The sequence below is a fragment of the Pelobates fuscus genome, chromosome 11, assembly GCF_036172605.1.
Source record: "Pelobates fuscus isolate aPelFus1 chromosome 11, aPelFus1.pri, whole genome shotgun sequence".
NCBI classification, from domain to species: Eukaryota; Metazoa; Chordata; class Amphibia; order Anura; family Pelobatidae; genus Pelobates; species Pelobates fuscus.
The window spans coordinates 53,894,535-53,910,980 of NC_086327.1; the positions used below are offsets into that span (position 1 = coordinate 53,894,535).

General features: G+C 41.9%; 1 protein-coding gene across 1 annotated transcript in view; it reads right to left on the bottom strand.

The window, feature by feature from the left end:
- Window positions 1-16,446, bottom strand: part of LOC134577323 (sulfotransferase 2B1-like) — a 104,817-nt gene that overhangs the window by 14,712 nt on the left and 73,659 nt on the right. Inside the window, exon 4 of the mRNA XM_063436027.1 lies at window positions 15,539-15,665. Within this exon, the coding sequence (XP_063292097.1) occupies window positions 15,539-15,665 (127 nt within the window). The remainder of the gene's footprint in view (window positions 1-15,538; window positions 15,666-16,446) is intronic.

Below are 16,446 nucleotides of genomic sequence, written 5' to 3' on the forward strand. Positions count from 1 at the left end.
AATCATGGCCTATTTTCTTGCCAAGTTAAAGTAGGTCCTAACATGACCTTATTGAAAATCTAAGGTATATGTGTTAATATTAATATGCAAAACCTGCTCTATTTTATCAAGACTGAGAAGTTGACTTGTTCAAGATGGTATGTTATTCTATTTTACTGATATTGCTAGGCATATACTTCAATCTTATAAACTCTCCTGTAAATTATTATAATAGATTGTTAAGTTATTATGTCTATATTTATATTCTTATTTAATTAAATATTTTAAAAGACAAACCGTTATTGCTTCCCTGACAATCCCTATTTTGTATTGAATTCTAAATTATTTATATATTTTTCTTTTTTCTTTTTTTTTTCTCCTACTATTGTTGGATTGTAACTTATGAACCATGTAATTTTCAAGTGCTTATAATGCTCCATGTCTCCCATACTCATGATGGCCACAGTTAAATGTATGTCCCTGAATGACCGTGGACTTAATTCTCCTGAGAAGTGTAAAGTGTTTATTCATAAACTAGACAGACGAGTGGATATTACTTTCCTACAGGAAACTCATTTTAGAGGTGATTTTACACCTAAGCTGAAGTAAAAAAAATATTGATCAAACATTTTGTAATAATTACTCTGGGGGCAAATATCATAGATTGGTAGAACATGCACTCATCCACGCCACCCCGTCCCCACTGGCGACCTATAAATAAACAGGTAATAGATAACAAAGAAGTGTGTCGTGTGGGACACGCAGGTCCCCATCATGGAAATAACATGAATGCAAAGCTCATATGGTAAGCATTGTCGTGAGGATCTTGGATGTAATAATGGTCATGGGGCTGGGTCACCGCCTTAGGTTTTCAGTCGATCAGTCCATCAGTTACATTGTTTTTGCCTGCCTCTCCCTCTAGACTGTGTCAAATGATCGAGCATTTTGCTTCCTGTCCATTCTCGTGTGTTCACCCATGACTGGGACTCAAAGTTTACCTTATTTAAATAGGTGGGCTGCACCATAGTTACATAGTTACATAGTTAGATAGCTGAAAAGAGACTTGCGTCCATCAAGTTCAGCCTTCCTCACATTTGTTTTTTGCTGTTGATCCAAAAGGCAAAAAAAAAAAAAAACCCAGTTTGAAGCACAATTTTGCAACAAGCTAGGACAAAAAAATCCTTCTTGACCCCAGAATGGCAGTCAGATTTATCCTTGAATCAAGCAGTTATTACCCTACATTGAAAGATTATATCCTTGAATATTCTGTCTTTGCAAGTATGCATCTAGTAGCTGTTTGAACATCTGTATGGACTCTGATAAAACCACTTCTTCAGGCAGAGAATTCCACATCCTGATTGTTCTTACAGTAAAAAAACCTTTCCTTTGCCTTAGACGAAATCTTCTTTCTTCCAGTCTAAACGCATGGCCTCGTGTCCTATGTAAAGTCCGGTTTGTGAATAGATTTCCACACAATGGTTTGTATTGGCCCCGAATATATTTGTATAATGTTATCATATCCCCTCTCAGGCGACGTTTTTCTAAACTAAATAGGTTTAAATTTGTTAACCTTTCTTCATAGCTGATATGTTCCATTCCTTTTATTAATTTTGTAGCCCGCCTCTGCACTTTTTCTAGTGCCATGATATCCCTCTTTAGAACAGGTGCCCAAAATTGCACAGCATATTCAATATGTGGTCTTACCAGTGATTTATAGAGAGGCAAAATGATATTCTCGTCCCGAGAATGAATGCCCTTTTTCATGCATGACAATACCTTACTGGCCTTGGCCACTGCTGATTGACATTGCACATTGTTGCATAGTTTGTTGTCTATAACAATTCCCAAGTCCTTTTCGTGTGTTGTTATCCCTAATTCGCTTCCATTAAGGGTATACGTTGCTTGTGTACCCTTTAATGTGTGACCCTATTCTATCTAGCTGGGCTGATCCGTCTGTGTGCTCTGGTGGGGTGGGTCAAGCCACTGTCGTTTTAGGAAATGTTTTAGGTGTATGATTGGCTTTATGTGTAGTCAGGGGTGTTGTTCCGCTGTGTGTGACCTTTGTTTCGTCCTCATCTGCTGTTTCGTGTTCTGCTGTTATGCGTGCCTTGTGTCAAATGATGTTCTGTTGGTTGTGTTGAGTAGTTGTGTGTGTTTTAGCTCTTGCTAGTGGTATGGTGTGTGAGCACCGGTGGTGTGCCCTCCGTTTTCTATGATAGTGTTCCTTTTGTGTGTCTGGTTTAAGGTTGGGGTGGGAGGGGATAGGGAGAAGAGGTGTACTGGGATAGGTAGGATGCGGTGGTCCGCGCTAAAAAAGGGCACGAGTCCGTCCTCGTGCCCACCTCAGTTTCGAGGCCGCCCCCCCTTCGTGAGTGTCGAGCAATGTATACAAACCATGGGCGCCATAGTTCCACATGTTTAAGTTCCCTTCCCGTTATGGAGGCATGGAGCGACTCCGCGCTCTGTATTTCCTCCACCCGTTGGATCCACTCCTTCTTCATCAGGATGTTGTTTTTTTTCCAGTAGGCCAGTATAGACGCTTTGGCTGCGTTCAGTAGGTGTCGAAGGATTGATTTTTTATAACTTGAAATCATCAGTTGAGAGATATGTAATAGGGTGAGTTCTGCCGACCAGTCTGGGATCTCTCCTAATACCAGGGTCACCTTTGTTTTCACCATGTCCCAGTATGGGAGTATGTCGCGACATTCCCACCACAGGTGTATCAGCGTGCCCCTTTCCTCTTGGCATCTCCAACATGCCGGTGGCACGGCCGGGAATATTCGGTGTATTACGGTCGGCGTTCTATACCAGGAGGATATCAGCTTGTAGCCGACTTCTTGCTAGTAGGAGCTCATGGAGCTTTTGTGTTGCCATAGCAAGGCCTTATCCCATTGTGACATTGTGAATGTCTTATTCAGGGACTCCTCCCACCGCCTCTTGAAGGTGACAACGTTTGTCTGGTCGTTCGGTATAAGTTGTTGGTATATTGTAGAGACAGCACGGTCTATTGCAGTGGTAGTCAACTTTTTTCTACCTACCGCCCACTAATGCATCTTTCTTGATGGAAAAATTTCCTTACCGCCCACCAGTTTTCGCGCAAGTGTGGAATATTTTTTAGAAAGGAGGGTGTTTAAAAAAAATAAATGTACGTACATTTATCTTTTTATTTCTACTTAATGCATGTTTATAATGTTTTTAACTTTATAAAGTTTAATGATAAAACAATAAAGTAAATTGAAATTACCTTTACTAGTGATTAATGAGATCCGTGAGGTTGATGCTGCGAGATTAAATATTTGATAGCTGGTTACATTTTCGTAAGGAACAAACAAAGGTCTCCTCTTTCAGTGATATTCAGACGATTTCTCTGTCTGCGCGTAATATGATTTCTCATCTGTGCGTCAGCTCATCTCTTCTCCCTCCTCAATTCCCCTCCCCACTTTTTTTCCCTTTTTTCTATTTTTTAACCTTCTTTATAGCAATGCCCAGTAGGAAGGCTGAGCTAGGTAGCATACTTACTATAGCCCACTATAACAGACAGGCACACACACATACATACATACATACATACATACAGACACACACACAAGACACACATACACACACACACACACAAAGACACATACAGACACACATACAGACACACACACACACACACACAAGACACATACATACAAACAGACAGGCACACATACATACAGACACACACACGCACACACACACACACACACACACATGACATATACATAAAGACAGGCACACATACATACAGACACACACACACACATACAAATACACACACATAAGACATACATAGACACATACACACATACAGACAGACACAAGACACACATACAAAGACACATACATAAGACACACATACACACACAACACATACATGCAAAGACAAGACACACATACATACACACATATATACAGACAGACACACACACACGACATACATACATAGACACATACACACACACGACATACAAAGACACACGACATACATACAAAGACACATACACACAAACAAACACACACAATATTTTAGTCACCCTCCTGTTTCCTACTTTTTAGGTGCAGGAGGGTGACATTCCCTGGGGTCCAGTGGTGGCTCAGGTGGATGGGAGTCAGAGTTCCCACTCTGACTCCCTCTGCTTCCTCCCGCACGGTCTGTGTGTTAGCTGGGAGGAGTGACGTGCAGTCACTTTCTCCCAACTCTGTAATGTAATCACAGGGGGCCCGGTCACGCTGTTAAAGCGCCCAGTGCTGGACCGGGCCCCCTTACAATCCACAAACATCGGGTGGCCCTGACAGCATGGTGGTTTGCCCCGCAGGCCGGAGCCGCAAATGGTGATGGCGATACCCGGTCACAGGGGTGCCGCCAGCTCGCACCCGCCCAGTCTCTCAAAATGAGGAAATCCCTACCGCCCACCTGGAATCCTGAAACGCCCACTAGTGGGCGGTAGGGACCAGGTTGATGACCTGTGGTCTAGTGTAATGCCTCAATCGCATAAGCCCTCGAACCACGTCAGGTGCCCAAAATTGCACAGCATATTCCATGTGGTCTTACCAACGATTTATAAAGAGGCAAAATTATATTTTCATCCCGAGAATTTATGCCCCTATTTATAGATGACAAAACCTTACTGGCCTTAGCAACTGCAGATTGACATTGCATATTGCTGTTTAATTTGTTGTCTATAACAATTCCCAAATACTTCTCGTGTGTGGTTATCCATAATTCACTACCATTTAGGGTGTAAATTGCTTGTGCATTCTTAACCCCGAAGTTCATAACTTTGCATTTCTCTACGTCAAATGTCATCTGCCATTTTAGTGCCCAGTCCCCCAATGTATCCAAATCCCTCTGGAGCAAAGCAATATCCTGCTCACATTTTATTACTTTACAAAGGTTTGTGTCATCTGCAAACACTGATACATGACTTTCAATGCCTATTTCAAGATCATTTATAAATATGTTAAATAAAAGCGGTCCCAAAACAGAACCTCGAGGGACACCACTTACCACTTTTGTCCAGCCTGAAAATTTACCATTAATGACAACTCGTTGTACTCTATCCTTGAGTCAATGTTCTAACCAACAACAAGAATATTCATCTAGACCAATTTCTTTTAGTTCGAAGACAAACCTATTGTGAGGAACCGTATCAAATGCCTTGGCAAAATCCAAGTAGATTACATCCACTGCAACACCCTGATCTATACTTCTACTTACGTCTTCGTATAATGCAATTAGGTTAGTTTGACATGTCCCATGTTTCATAAAACCATGCTGATTATTGCTAATAACAAAGTTCTTCTCAATTAATTCCTGAATATTATCCCTTAATAGCCCTTCAAATATTTTCCCAGTCACAGAAGTTAAGCTCACAGGTCTATAATTTCCAGGCAAGGATTTTGAACCCTTTTTTAAATATAGGAACAACATCTGCCTTCCTCCAATCCTCCTGTACAATACCTGAAACAAAAGAATCTTGAAAAATTAAATACAGAGGTTCACTTATTGTCACGGGTGGCGGTACGGAAACCGGGACCCCTGAGTGCCTGATAAGTGGGAGTCTTCAGCGTGAGAGTGGATTTATCAGGGCATGGTGCAGGGTAACCACACGCCCCCTGGTGTTGAGCACCAGCGTTTGTGCAGCCACAAACCAAGACCCTGTTGCAGCTTAGTAGAAGCCAGAGCAGATGAATGCTGAAATGTATCCAGTACTAGAAACAAGGCAAGACTAGAGATAGACACCAAACATGGAAACAAGACAGAACTAATAGAACCCAGAACCGGAGAAGGATAGGAAGCTACACCCAGAACATGTACACACTACAAAAGGGAAACATACTAAACAGGGACAGGACTGTACATGGACTGGTATTACAAAATAAAACAAGACAAGATATAATAGGCAAAACTAGAGGAGACATAACTAAGCACTATATATGAAAAGTATGGGGATGTAGCTACATTATATGATCATACATTGCATAAGACTGCCACAATGCCAATGTAGCCCATATTCGGCAGGTCCTACACTGCCTAATGTTCGCTAAAAGAACAATACTAAACCACAATAGCACTTACCTGCAAGAAAGGGCAGATACTTGAAACACTGCTGCAGGTCCAGGCTAAAACAAAAGAAATGATGGAAAACAAACGGGTGTGGCAACATAAAACAAACATTTAAATGAAACCAAGAGACTGGGAAATCCAGGGACGGAATATAAGAATGAACCCAGAAACCCAGCATAAAGAAAACCAGACATAGAATAGAAAACCAAAAAACTGAACAAGAAATGTAAAAAGAGTACTGGATACCAGAAGCCAAGTCAGACATCAGAACAGAACAGAGCAGGATGTGACCCTTATTTCCCCACTTAGCTCCTTAAGTACTCGTGGGTGAATACCATCAGGCCCCGGAGCTTTATGTACATTAATTTTCTTTAATAGCTGTAGCACCTTGTCTCGAGTTATCCAATCACAAGTTATCTGCAAGTTTTTGCAGCAATCATTTGCATATCTCTTGCCATAGGATCCTCATTAATATATACTGAAGAAAAATTGTTATTTAAAATTTCAGCTTTTTCCTGGTCTTCATTAGCTAACAAACCCATTTCTGTTTCCAGTGTACCTACACTTTCAGTCTTCACGTCTATGCAACAGCTAATTACCGCCCTGTAACCCCGCAGTTAATATTATTTCCACCCCCCCTAAATTAAATTGGCTCACTGAGGTTGCGCATCGCACACAGACAAGACATAAGAAGCAAAGTATACTTGAGATCCACCTGCATGCCACGCACCATATTTCAGGCTATACACACTTTGCTCTAGTCATAAAATCTCAACTGAAGCGATCGTAATACTTCACCTTTATCCATGTGTTATTGTTATTATTATTATTTATTATTTTATTACTTATATGGCGCCATCACTTTCCGTAGTGCTGTACAATGGGTGGACTAACAGACATGTAATTGTAACCAGACAATGGGACATACAGGAACAGAGAGGTGGAGGGCCCTGCTCAATGAGCTTACAATCTAGAGGGAGTGGGATATAGTGACACAAAGGGTAAAAGTAGGGGTATGAAGTAGGTTGTTAGAAAAGCATTCACTGAGAGCTTAGTAGGTAATTTTTGACAGTTGCAGGAGAGGAGTCATGGGGGATGGGGTATAAAAACCTGCTAACAGTTTAATTTATATGCTTTCTTGAAGAAGTGAGTTTTCAATGATTTTTTGAATGAGTGGAGACTGTGTGAAAGTCTTACGGAGAGGGGAAGAGGTGCAGCCCTGGAGAAATCTTGGAGGCGAGCATTAGAGGTGGGCGTACGGACAGAGGATATACGTAGGTCTTTGGCAGAGCGTAGGGGCCTCGACGGGACATACTTGTGTGTTAGGGATGATAGGTAGATTGGAGCAGCAACTTGTAAGAACTTGTAAGAAAGCACCAGAATTTGAAATTGAGCCCTATATCTAACTGGAAGCCAATGCAGGATCTGACAGAGCAAGGAGGTGTGGGAGGTGCGAGCGGAGACAGGAAAATGAGCCTCGCCGCCACATTCATTATAGATTGCAGCGGTGAAATCTGGGAACACGTAAGACCACTGAGAAGGGTATTGCAGTAGTCAAGGTGAGAGAGAACAAGAGCATCCGGGGTTAATCCGGGGTTAAATAGGGGCGAATGCGCGCTATGTTTTTGAGATGGAAGCGACAGGATTTGGAGATTGATTGGACATGAGGGGTGAAGGAGAGGTTGGAATCAAAAAGAACACCCAGGCAGCAAGCCTTCGAGGTAGAGGTGATGGTAGCGCCGTTGACTTAGAAAACCACAAATGCAACCGTTATTAACCATGATGTCTTGTAATACTACAATAATGTTATATGCCAGTCTAACTTGTAACATAATCGCATTTTCAACTGCAAATGTACGCATATTACAGTGAATAAAAAAATATTGTGGAGTGGCCATCTTACTCTCTTCCCAGGTAGCCTTTAGGTTGATGGACATTAGGAAAGATAAACAAGGGAAGTATTTGTTTATGAAGGGATGTGTGAATAACAATACCCCTCTTACATTAGCTAATATATATATATGCACCTAATACTCAGCAAGCCCCTTTTATTAAATGACCACTCTAGGCACCCAGACCACTTCAGCTTAATGAAGTGGTCTGGGTGCCAGGTCCAGCTAGGGTTAACCCATTTTTTTATAAACATAGCAGTTTCAGAGAAACTGCTATGTTTATAAATTGGTTAAGCCTTCCCCCTAATCCTCTAGTGGCTGTCTCATTGACAGCCGCTAGAGGCGCTTGCGTGATTCTCACTGTGAAAATCACAGTGAGAGCACGCAAGCGTCCATAGGAAAGCATTGTAAATTCAGCCGACGGGGCGGAGAGGAGGCGGAGAGGAGGAGGAGAGCTCCCCGCCCAGCGCTGGAAAAAAGGTAAGTTTAACCCCTTTTCCCCTTTCCAGAGCCGGGCAGGAGGGGGACCCTGAGGTTGGGGGCACCCTCAGGGCACTCTAGTGCCAGGAAAACGAGTATGTTTTCCTGGCACTAGAGTGGTCCTTTAAGACATGTCTGAAGAATCTTGACAGCTTTGCGGAATGGGTTACAATTAAAGGAGGTGACTGGAATATGGTAATTAATTATAAGATTGACAGCACCGCTAAGAGTAAAGATTCCCAGAAATATCAAGGGCTACTTCTCCAAAAAACACTCCATATTTTCCAGATGATTTATTACTGGCGCATGGCCCACCCGCAGGCAAGAGACCAAACATACTTTTCCTAGGTGGCAGGCACCTATTTCAGATTGGATATGTTCTTTATAAGTCATAGACACCTTCATATGTTAGAGGATGCTTCGATCGGGAATATACCCTGGTCGGACCATGCCCCTATAAGTTTAACAATGTCTTTACAGGGCATAAACAGACCTAATACTCAATGGCGTTTGAATGAAACGCTCCTTGATTAGTCAAGAGTGGTAGAATATATTCAATCGACTATATCTCTTTATTTTTCTTAAAATAGGACCCCAGAAATGGATGATCCATGGATATGGGAAGCTCGTAAGCAGGGCCGGGCTGGGAATAAAAAACAGCCCTGGAAATTTTTTATACCAGCCCTAACATTAATTGTGCCAGTTGTGACAGATATACAGGTAGAAAAAGCCAAAATATTGAAAATTATTTACCCAACAAGAAGGAGCGCACTCACAGGACTTCAAAATAAACAAAAGAGCTGCTTTATTCTAATCAGACATGCAACATCTTACATCAACGTTTCATCCCCATAACCTTGAATAGTCCAATAACAGGAATGAAATATTGACTGAATGCTGCTGAATGTCACGCAATCACTAATGCATACATATTCACTGACATACACACATACGTACACACTGTGACCTATACAAAACACACTGGCACACAATAATTAACATACATTGACAAACACACAGTGATCCAATATGCATTTAACATCCTGCAGCAAATCCAACAACCCTCAGGCCTCATCTCACACTCATACTCAGTGGAGCTCTGCATTTAACATCCTGCAGCAAATCCCACAACCCTCAGGTCACATCTCACACTCATATTCAGTGGAGCTCTGCAGTTAACATCCTGCAGCAAATCCAACAACTCTCAGGTATTGACTGAAGCTTGGAAGATACTCCACCTCATTTATCCTTGCATTTCTACCATATTATCATGAGTTACTATAGAATTGTTACAATTTATACCTGTAGTTTGTCACTGTCATTTTCTGTGCATGCTGTTTGTATTATTGTCATTTAATGTTTCTGATCAATATTTCATGTACACAGTTATTAATATTTTGGGTGATAGAATTGAATTGCTAAATTTTTCAATGGTATATAACACATGGCTACTCTACCCTCACCCCTCCCCCCCTCCTCTTTCCTATTTTCCTTCCAGCTGTAAATACCTTCATATAACTGTTCCATCTCTGTCCTTCAGGCATCATCTCACACTCATACTCAATGGAGCTCTGCATTTTTTTTCCTCACCACTGATTACCAGGTCACATGCTTCCTGTGTGTGCAGGCTGTCAGACAAGCACCAGGCCTACACTTTCTCCAGGCTCCTGCCGACTGCCTCCTCTTCATGTTCCACTCGCGAGCAGCATTAAAAGTTCACATTCCAGCTCTTGCTGCTCGTGTGTGGACAAAGTAAAATGCCAACCTAGAGCTGATAGGGGCCTTTGATTCTTAGTCCCCCAATGTGAGTGAGTGTGAGTGTGTGTGTGTACTGGGTGGGGGAGGAGAGGCTGCTGCACTGTGCTGCCCAAAGTGCCATGGCCCACCGGGAAATATCCTGGTATCCCAGGGTGCCTGTCCAGCCCTGCTCATAAAGGAGTGATTCAAGGTATCTTCATTAAATAGGGCTCTCAAATAAAAAAAAGACGCTTTGTTAAGATCCAATCATTATCAACAGCATTTCATTTGAAAGAGACTGCACATAAATCAAATCCTGATTAGGAAACATTTCAACGCCTTACGGCCTTACGAATGCAGCTATGAAATATGCGGCTCATAGGGCAGTACAACTAACTCGTGGCATGTACTAAGAGTAATACGAGTGGGAAATATTTAGCTGAGGGCTAAGTACCAAAGGGCTTATATAGTGAAATCAGATGGCACACATTCGATCAAGACTGAGAATATTGCTTAAACATTTAGCGACTATTACAGTGACCTATATAATTTGGGTCCCCACGCTAATAACTCTCTAGATTTTAAGGACTACTTAAAGAGTAATCTATCCTGTACATTATCAGTTTCTTAATGTCACAAACTTACCTGCACCCGGTGCCCGTGTCGCTCCCCTCCTTGGGTCCCGGTGGCGAACCTATTCTACCGAACGGATATGAGCGCTATTTGACCAAGACCAGGGCTATCCAGGAATATAACTTTTGTGGGGTTACTGTTCATATTGGGGGTATTTTTGGGGGATTGTATAATATTTTGTATGTTTTTCTGTAAGAGATAATTGAGTTATAGTTTTCTGACTCAATTATCTCTCAGGCACAGAGGCTCCTGGGAGAAAACACTTGTAATTTTTGTAATTTTGTCTCGTCTAGTTACTGTGTGAATGCAAGCTTTATCATACAACAGTTGCAGTCTGACTGAAATGAGAAATTAGCAGAGGAAATCAGTCAGCTTACCCGGGGTCTGCTACATCTGGTGGCAGCGGTGGGATGATACCTCCCAGCCGAAAGGAACCAGCATGCACCAGCCACAAAACAAGCCGAACAGGTGGATTAATTGCGTCGTGTTGAAGGACATAACCCTCAAGGAGTTGCTGGAAGCCAGAGGACAAGTTGCCAGCAACTGTTGCAAGGCAGCCTTAATTGCAGCACTAATGGAGGGTGATAGAACCAGCAGCAGCACTGCTACGCCGGTGGCCGGTGAGACAGAATTGCAAAGGGAGATGCGGATTTGCCTGTCTTTCTATGGAGTCAATGCCTCGAGAGAAAATTATGGCCCGAACGCTATCCTAGGTACAGATGCATATTTTGGCGAAAGGCAATTGGGAGAACCAACTGCAACTCACCGAACGATGAGCCTTGAACGTATCCCCAGTCGTTTCGGCAGCTCCTGAACCTAAGCCAAAAATCCCGTCCAACGCATTTAAGATGTTCGCAGAATTGGAGGAAACATAGACAAATTCCTGCAGGATTTCGAACGCTTATGTCAATTGCATGACATAGCCCCCATAGATTGAGTCCCTTTTCTAGCAGGGAAACTGATGGGGAAAGCCGCAGATGCATACAGGGCCATTCCAGACACAGATTACCGCAACAATGCCCGGGTTAAACAAGTGTTGCCGGCCTGATATGCGATCTCACCGGAAGCATATCGCAGAAAATTCAGCGAATTCTGAAAGCACGAAAAAGATTTGCATATCGAATTGGCCTGCCGTTTAACTAGTGCCGCCCTTAACTGGTCGCAGGCGCAACAGGCAAATACCCTGGAGGAGATGTTACAAGTTGTCCTGCTTGAACAATTTTACAATGGACTCTCCTCCGAGGTACAATAATGGGTGAGAGACCACACGCCCGGAGACTACAGTGTCCCAGCTACCAACCTCCAATACACACTACCCAATCGTATGTTCCTATTTTAACACCACAACCACTGAGCCAATTGACCCCAGTAGCATAACAACGACCCCCAAACCGAACCAATATGCATGCCATCATTGTTTCCACTATGTTTACATGAGAAGGGACTGCCCCCGGCTGAGAGACTGGTCACAGTGGGTACGGCCAGGACCCCCACCAGCACCCAGGGCAGCTGCCAACTGTTATCAGGTAGCCCCCTCATATACTCAACACAACCATGAAGAGGCCCGGGGTTTCCTAAATGAGGCAGACCCAGTGTGAGCTGCTGCGGACAACCGGAGTCACCATAGACAATCAGTAAAACTGAACGGGAGAACCATACAAGGTCTGTGAGACAAAGGTGCCACACTAACCCTGGTCCAAAGCCAATTAATCACAGAGACCGAAAACACCGGAGGAGCCATAGCAGTCCGGGTGGCAGGGGGAGCCTGCTACTCTGCAATGATTTGGGGCAGTTAACCTCCACGTTTATACCCCAAGTCAACAGCGAGGAACTATACCCAGCACCGCCCAGGACCACTTGAACTCTGAGGCTCAGGTAGTTCCACGGTTCCTTCCCCTTGACCCAGCACCCCTTCCCTGGGACACCCCAGCCAAATTTGAGAAAGAGGTAGCCACTGATCCATCCCTACAGAAATATAGGGACAAGGTAGCAACTAGTCAGGCAGGATTAGAGGGTGAACAGTTTATATGGAAAAGGGGGCTGTTATACAGGATAGCTGCGAGAATGGGTTCAGGGACCGCCCCAACTACTACTAAACAGCTAGTAGTACCAAGAAAATATCATCAAGAACTCTTGAAAATAGCCCATGACATTCCCCTAGCTGGGCATTTAGGGGTGAGACGTAATAAACAACGGCTCACTCAGAGTTTTTTTCTGACCAGGCATCTCCAAGGACTTGAGACAATACTGTCAATCTTGCAATGTCTGCCAGAAAGTAGGGAAAAGAGGAGAAAGACGCAGTCTTCTCCCAAATGGGTTTTCCACAGGAGATTGTCTTGGATCAGGGCACCCAGTTTACTGCCAAAATGACCCATCAACTATGGAAGTTAGGCGGCATTAAACCCATCCAGAGTTCTCCCTACCACCCCCAGACTAATGGCCTGTGCGAGCGCTTAAACGGCACGTTAGAGCAGATGCTTCGTACATTTGCAGCGACTTGCAAAGATTGGGAAAGATTCCTGCCGCACCTCCTGTTCACTTATCAGGAGGCATCACAGGAATCTACAGGCAATTGGGAGAACCAACTGTAACTCACCGAACGATGAGCCTTGAACGTATCCCCAGTCGTTTCGGCAGCTCCTGAACCTAAGACAAAAATCCTGCCGCACCTCCTGTTCACTTATCGGGAGGTACCACAAGAATCTACAGGCAATTGGGAGAACCAACTGCAAGTCACCGAACGATGAACCTTGAACATATCCCCAGTCGTTTCGGCAGCTCCTGAACCTAAGCCAAAAATCCTGTACAACGCATTTAAGACGTTCGCAGAATTGGAGGAAACAAATTCCTGCAGGATTTCGAACGCTTATGTCAATTGCAATTGTTCAAGTTATTATTTGGGCAGAGAGGAAGAGGACCTCTAGACCTGGTGAGAGAACACTGGGAGGGAAAAGTAGATCACGAGGGGACCCACATCATTCCTTATGTACTGGAATTCCAGGACTGACTGGAGGAACTTAGAAAGTTAGTGCGTGAGAACCTCCAGGTAGCCCAGGAGCGCCAGTGCACCAGGGAAGATCGGGGAGCCAGGAACTGCAGCTTTCAAATCGAACAGAAGGTTCTAGTTCTAAAACCTGTCCAACATGACAGGCTACAGGCAGCCTGGGAGGGCCCATATCAGATAGTGGAACAGAAGTGTGACACTACCTTCGTTATTGGCCCATGCTCCGGGGAAGGTGTCAGATGCCTGTTACATGTTAACATGCTGTAGCTCTACCACGAGTGGACAGAGGACTTAGCCATTATCTGTGCTCCCACCTCAGAAGATTTTGACAATCTTTCCCTGCCGGATATCCTAGAAAATAGAGTTCAGACAGGTTCCATCGATGAGGTCCAACTAGGGGACCGGCTAACCAGTGCAGCGAGACACCTTTTCTAACTTACCCTGGTTCACTCCCCTAAACACACATAGAGTAGAAACTCCTGAACAACAATCTCTGCAGCAAACTCCATACAGAAAGGGGAAAACACTTACAACACTTCAAGATAATTTTTAAGAGGCGAAAAGGAGGGATACGTGGAGAGAGGGTTTTTTTTTCCTCTCCCTTCTTTGTTCCATTCACTCTTTCCTCTCTCCTCATAATTGGTGGAATTTATTAATTAACATTGTTTAGGATAAAAGAGGGATATTTCTCTGAAATTGAGTAATTAAGTAAAATAGGTAAGATTTCACAAATCGTTTTTCTAAAAAAAAAACTAAAAAAAAAGAAAGGCAAGGAATTGTCAGACCTTTATATATCTTTTTATAATCTTTCAAATGTAAATAAACTACAACCTATTAATAAAAAAAACAGTTGTCTGAACTTCAAAATAAAATAAATTTAAAAACAGAAGAAAAAATTAAGATAAACAAATACTATCAGGGCTAATCCTTAACGAAGCCAACACATTTATTCCTGTATATTGGTGACAGAATCAAACAACTTCAGTGAAACGATGGGTGGAAAGAGTTGAAGTTATGAGGGAAATGGAAGACCTTCATTGGTCGACCCAGGGCAAGAAAAGAAAATATTTGAGGCTATTCCATTGGATACGATATTGGTTAGAGGGACAAGGGGTAGATGGGATTTCCTCCACTTTTTTTTTTTCCCGATATTCATGGGGGAAAATCAGTGGTCGATCTCTTCCCAAAGTAAGACATAGGTGTCTCTCACCAAGAGTGACATATTGTGTTACGCACTGAAGTAAATCAATATCTTTAAAATTAATAATCATGGGTTAAGTTTAGTCTAATGTATTTATTATTATTATTATAATTTTTTTTCTGTTTTATTTTTTATTTTCTTATGTATACTTTTTCTTCACATATGAATAACTCCTACAAAGTTAAGAGGATAGATATATAAGACATATATGTATAAAAGGTTTATATAGGCTGTTTCTATGGTAAAGATTCTATGATTCTATATTGTCTTGCTGGAGCATTGTCTTGTCTTGCTGGAGCATTTAGTATATCATAGAAACAATGCTCCATATTGTTACATATTGAGGAACAGATTTCATATCATGTATTCATATAATATACATGTATTTTTATGTTTGTACATTTACCCTATTTCTTTTTTTTTCTGTACCCTTTATAACAAATTAATTAATAAAGATGAAATTAAAAGAATAAAAATGAATGTATTGCTTGGTAAAATGCCCATTTATTGTAAAAACTGACCATTTCCTTGTAAAAAGTTTTCTAAGTCATCCTGGAAACTTGTAGGATCTTTGTAGAAATTCATTATCTTGGAAAAATGGTAGCTGGATACAAAAATATCTTTGGGATTTCTCATTGTGTAGACAATCTGTAAGATAATATATAAACAAATCAGAGCAGAAATATAGATAGATAGATAGATAGATAGATAGATAGCACTTTACTGGAGTCATATTTAGTTGTTGGACAAAGACTCATCTAGGATGTAAAATTTTCAGAAGTTAGGATCTCTGGGACTTTTGGGATTATTTTTTCTTTTTATTTAATATAACAGTTTTTGCATTTTATGCATTATTTAAAGTCAACCGTGAGTTGGTGTATTTATTTATACCATATTTACTCGAATCCATTGCGCCTTCAAATCTAATGCGCACCTCAATTGTTTAAACCTGGAAGCTGAAAAATTTATTTGCTGGCGAATGTAATGCGCATTTACACAAGATGCTTCTATACAATATGGTGCTACAATGAAAATGTTTATTGCCATATGCCACAGTAACATTGATGGTATTTAAAATTTTAGTGTTACATATCTGAATTCAGCAGTTTAAACTTTAGTGTTAAATGTGTTTGAATTCAGCAATTCTAATTCGCCGATATGCAATTCGCCAGATCATTTTTAATTTGCCCCAAATGTAATGAGCCATCGAATCAAATGTGAATTTAAGTTTTGGAAACGTTATTTTCCAAAAAAAGGTGCGCATTAGATTAGAGTAAATACGCTATATATGTGTTTTTAATAAATTATGTTTATATTCTCTCTTTTGTTCTCTGCTTCTATTTTAATCGCTGTCCCTTTTATTGAAAGATTGTGCTTTAACCCCTTAGTGAAAGACCATTTTCAATTTTCTTACTGTTAAGTATCAGTG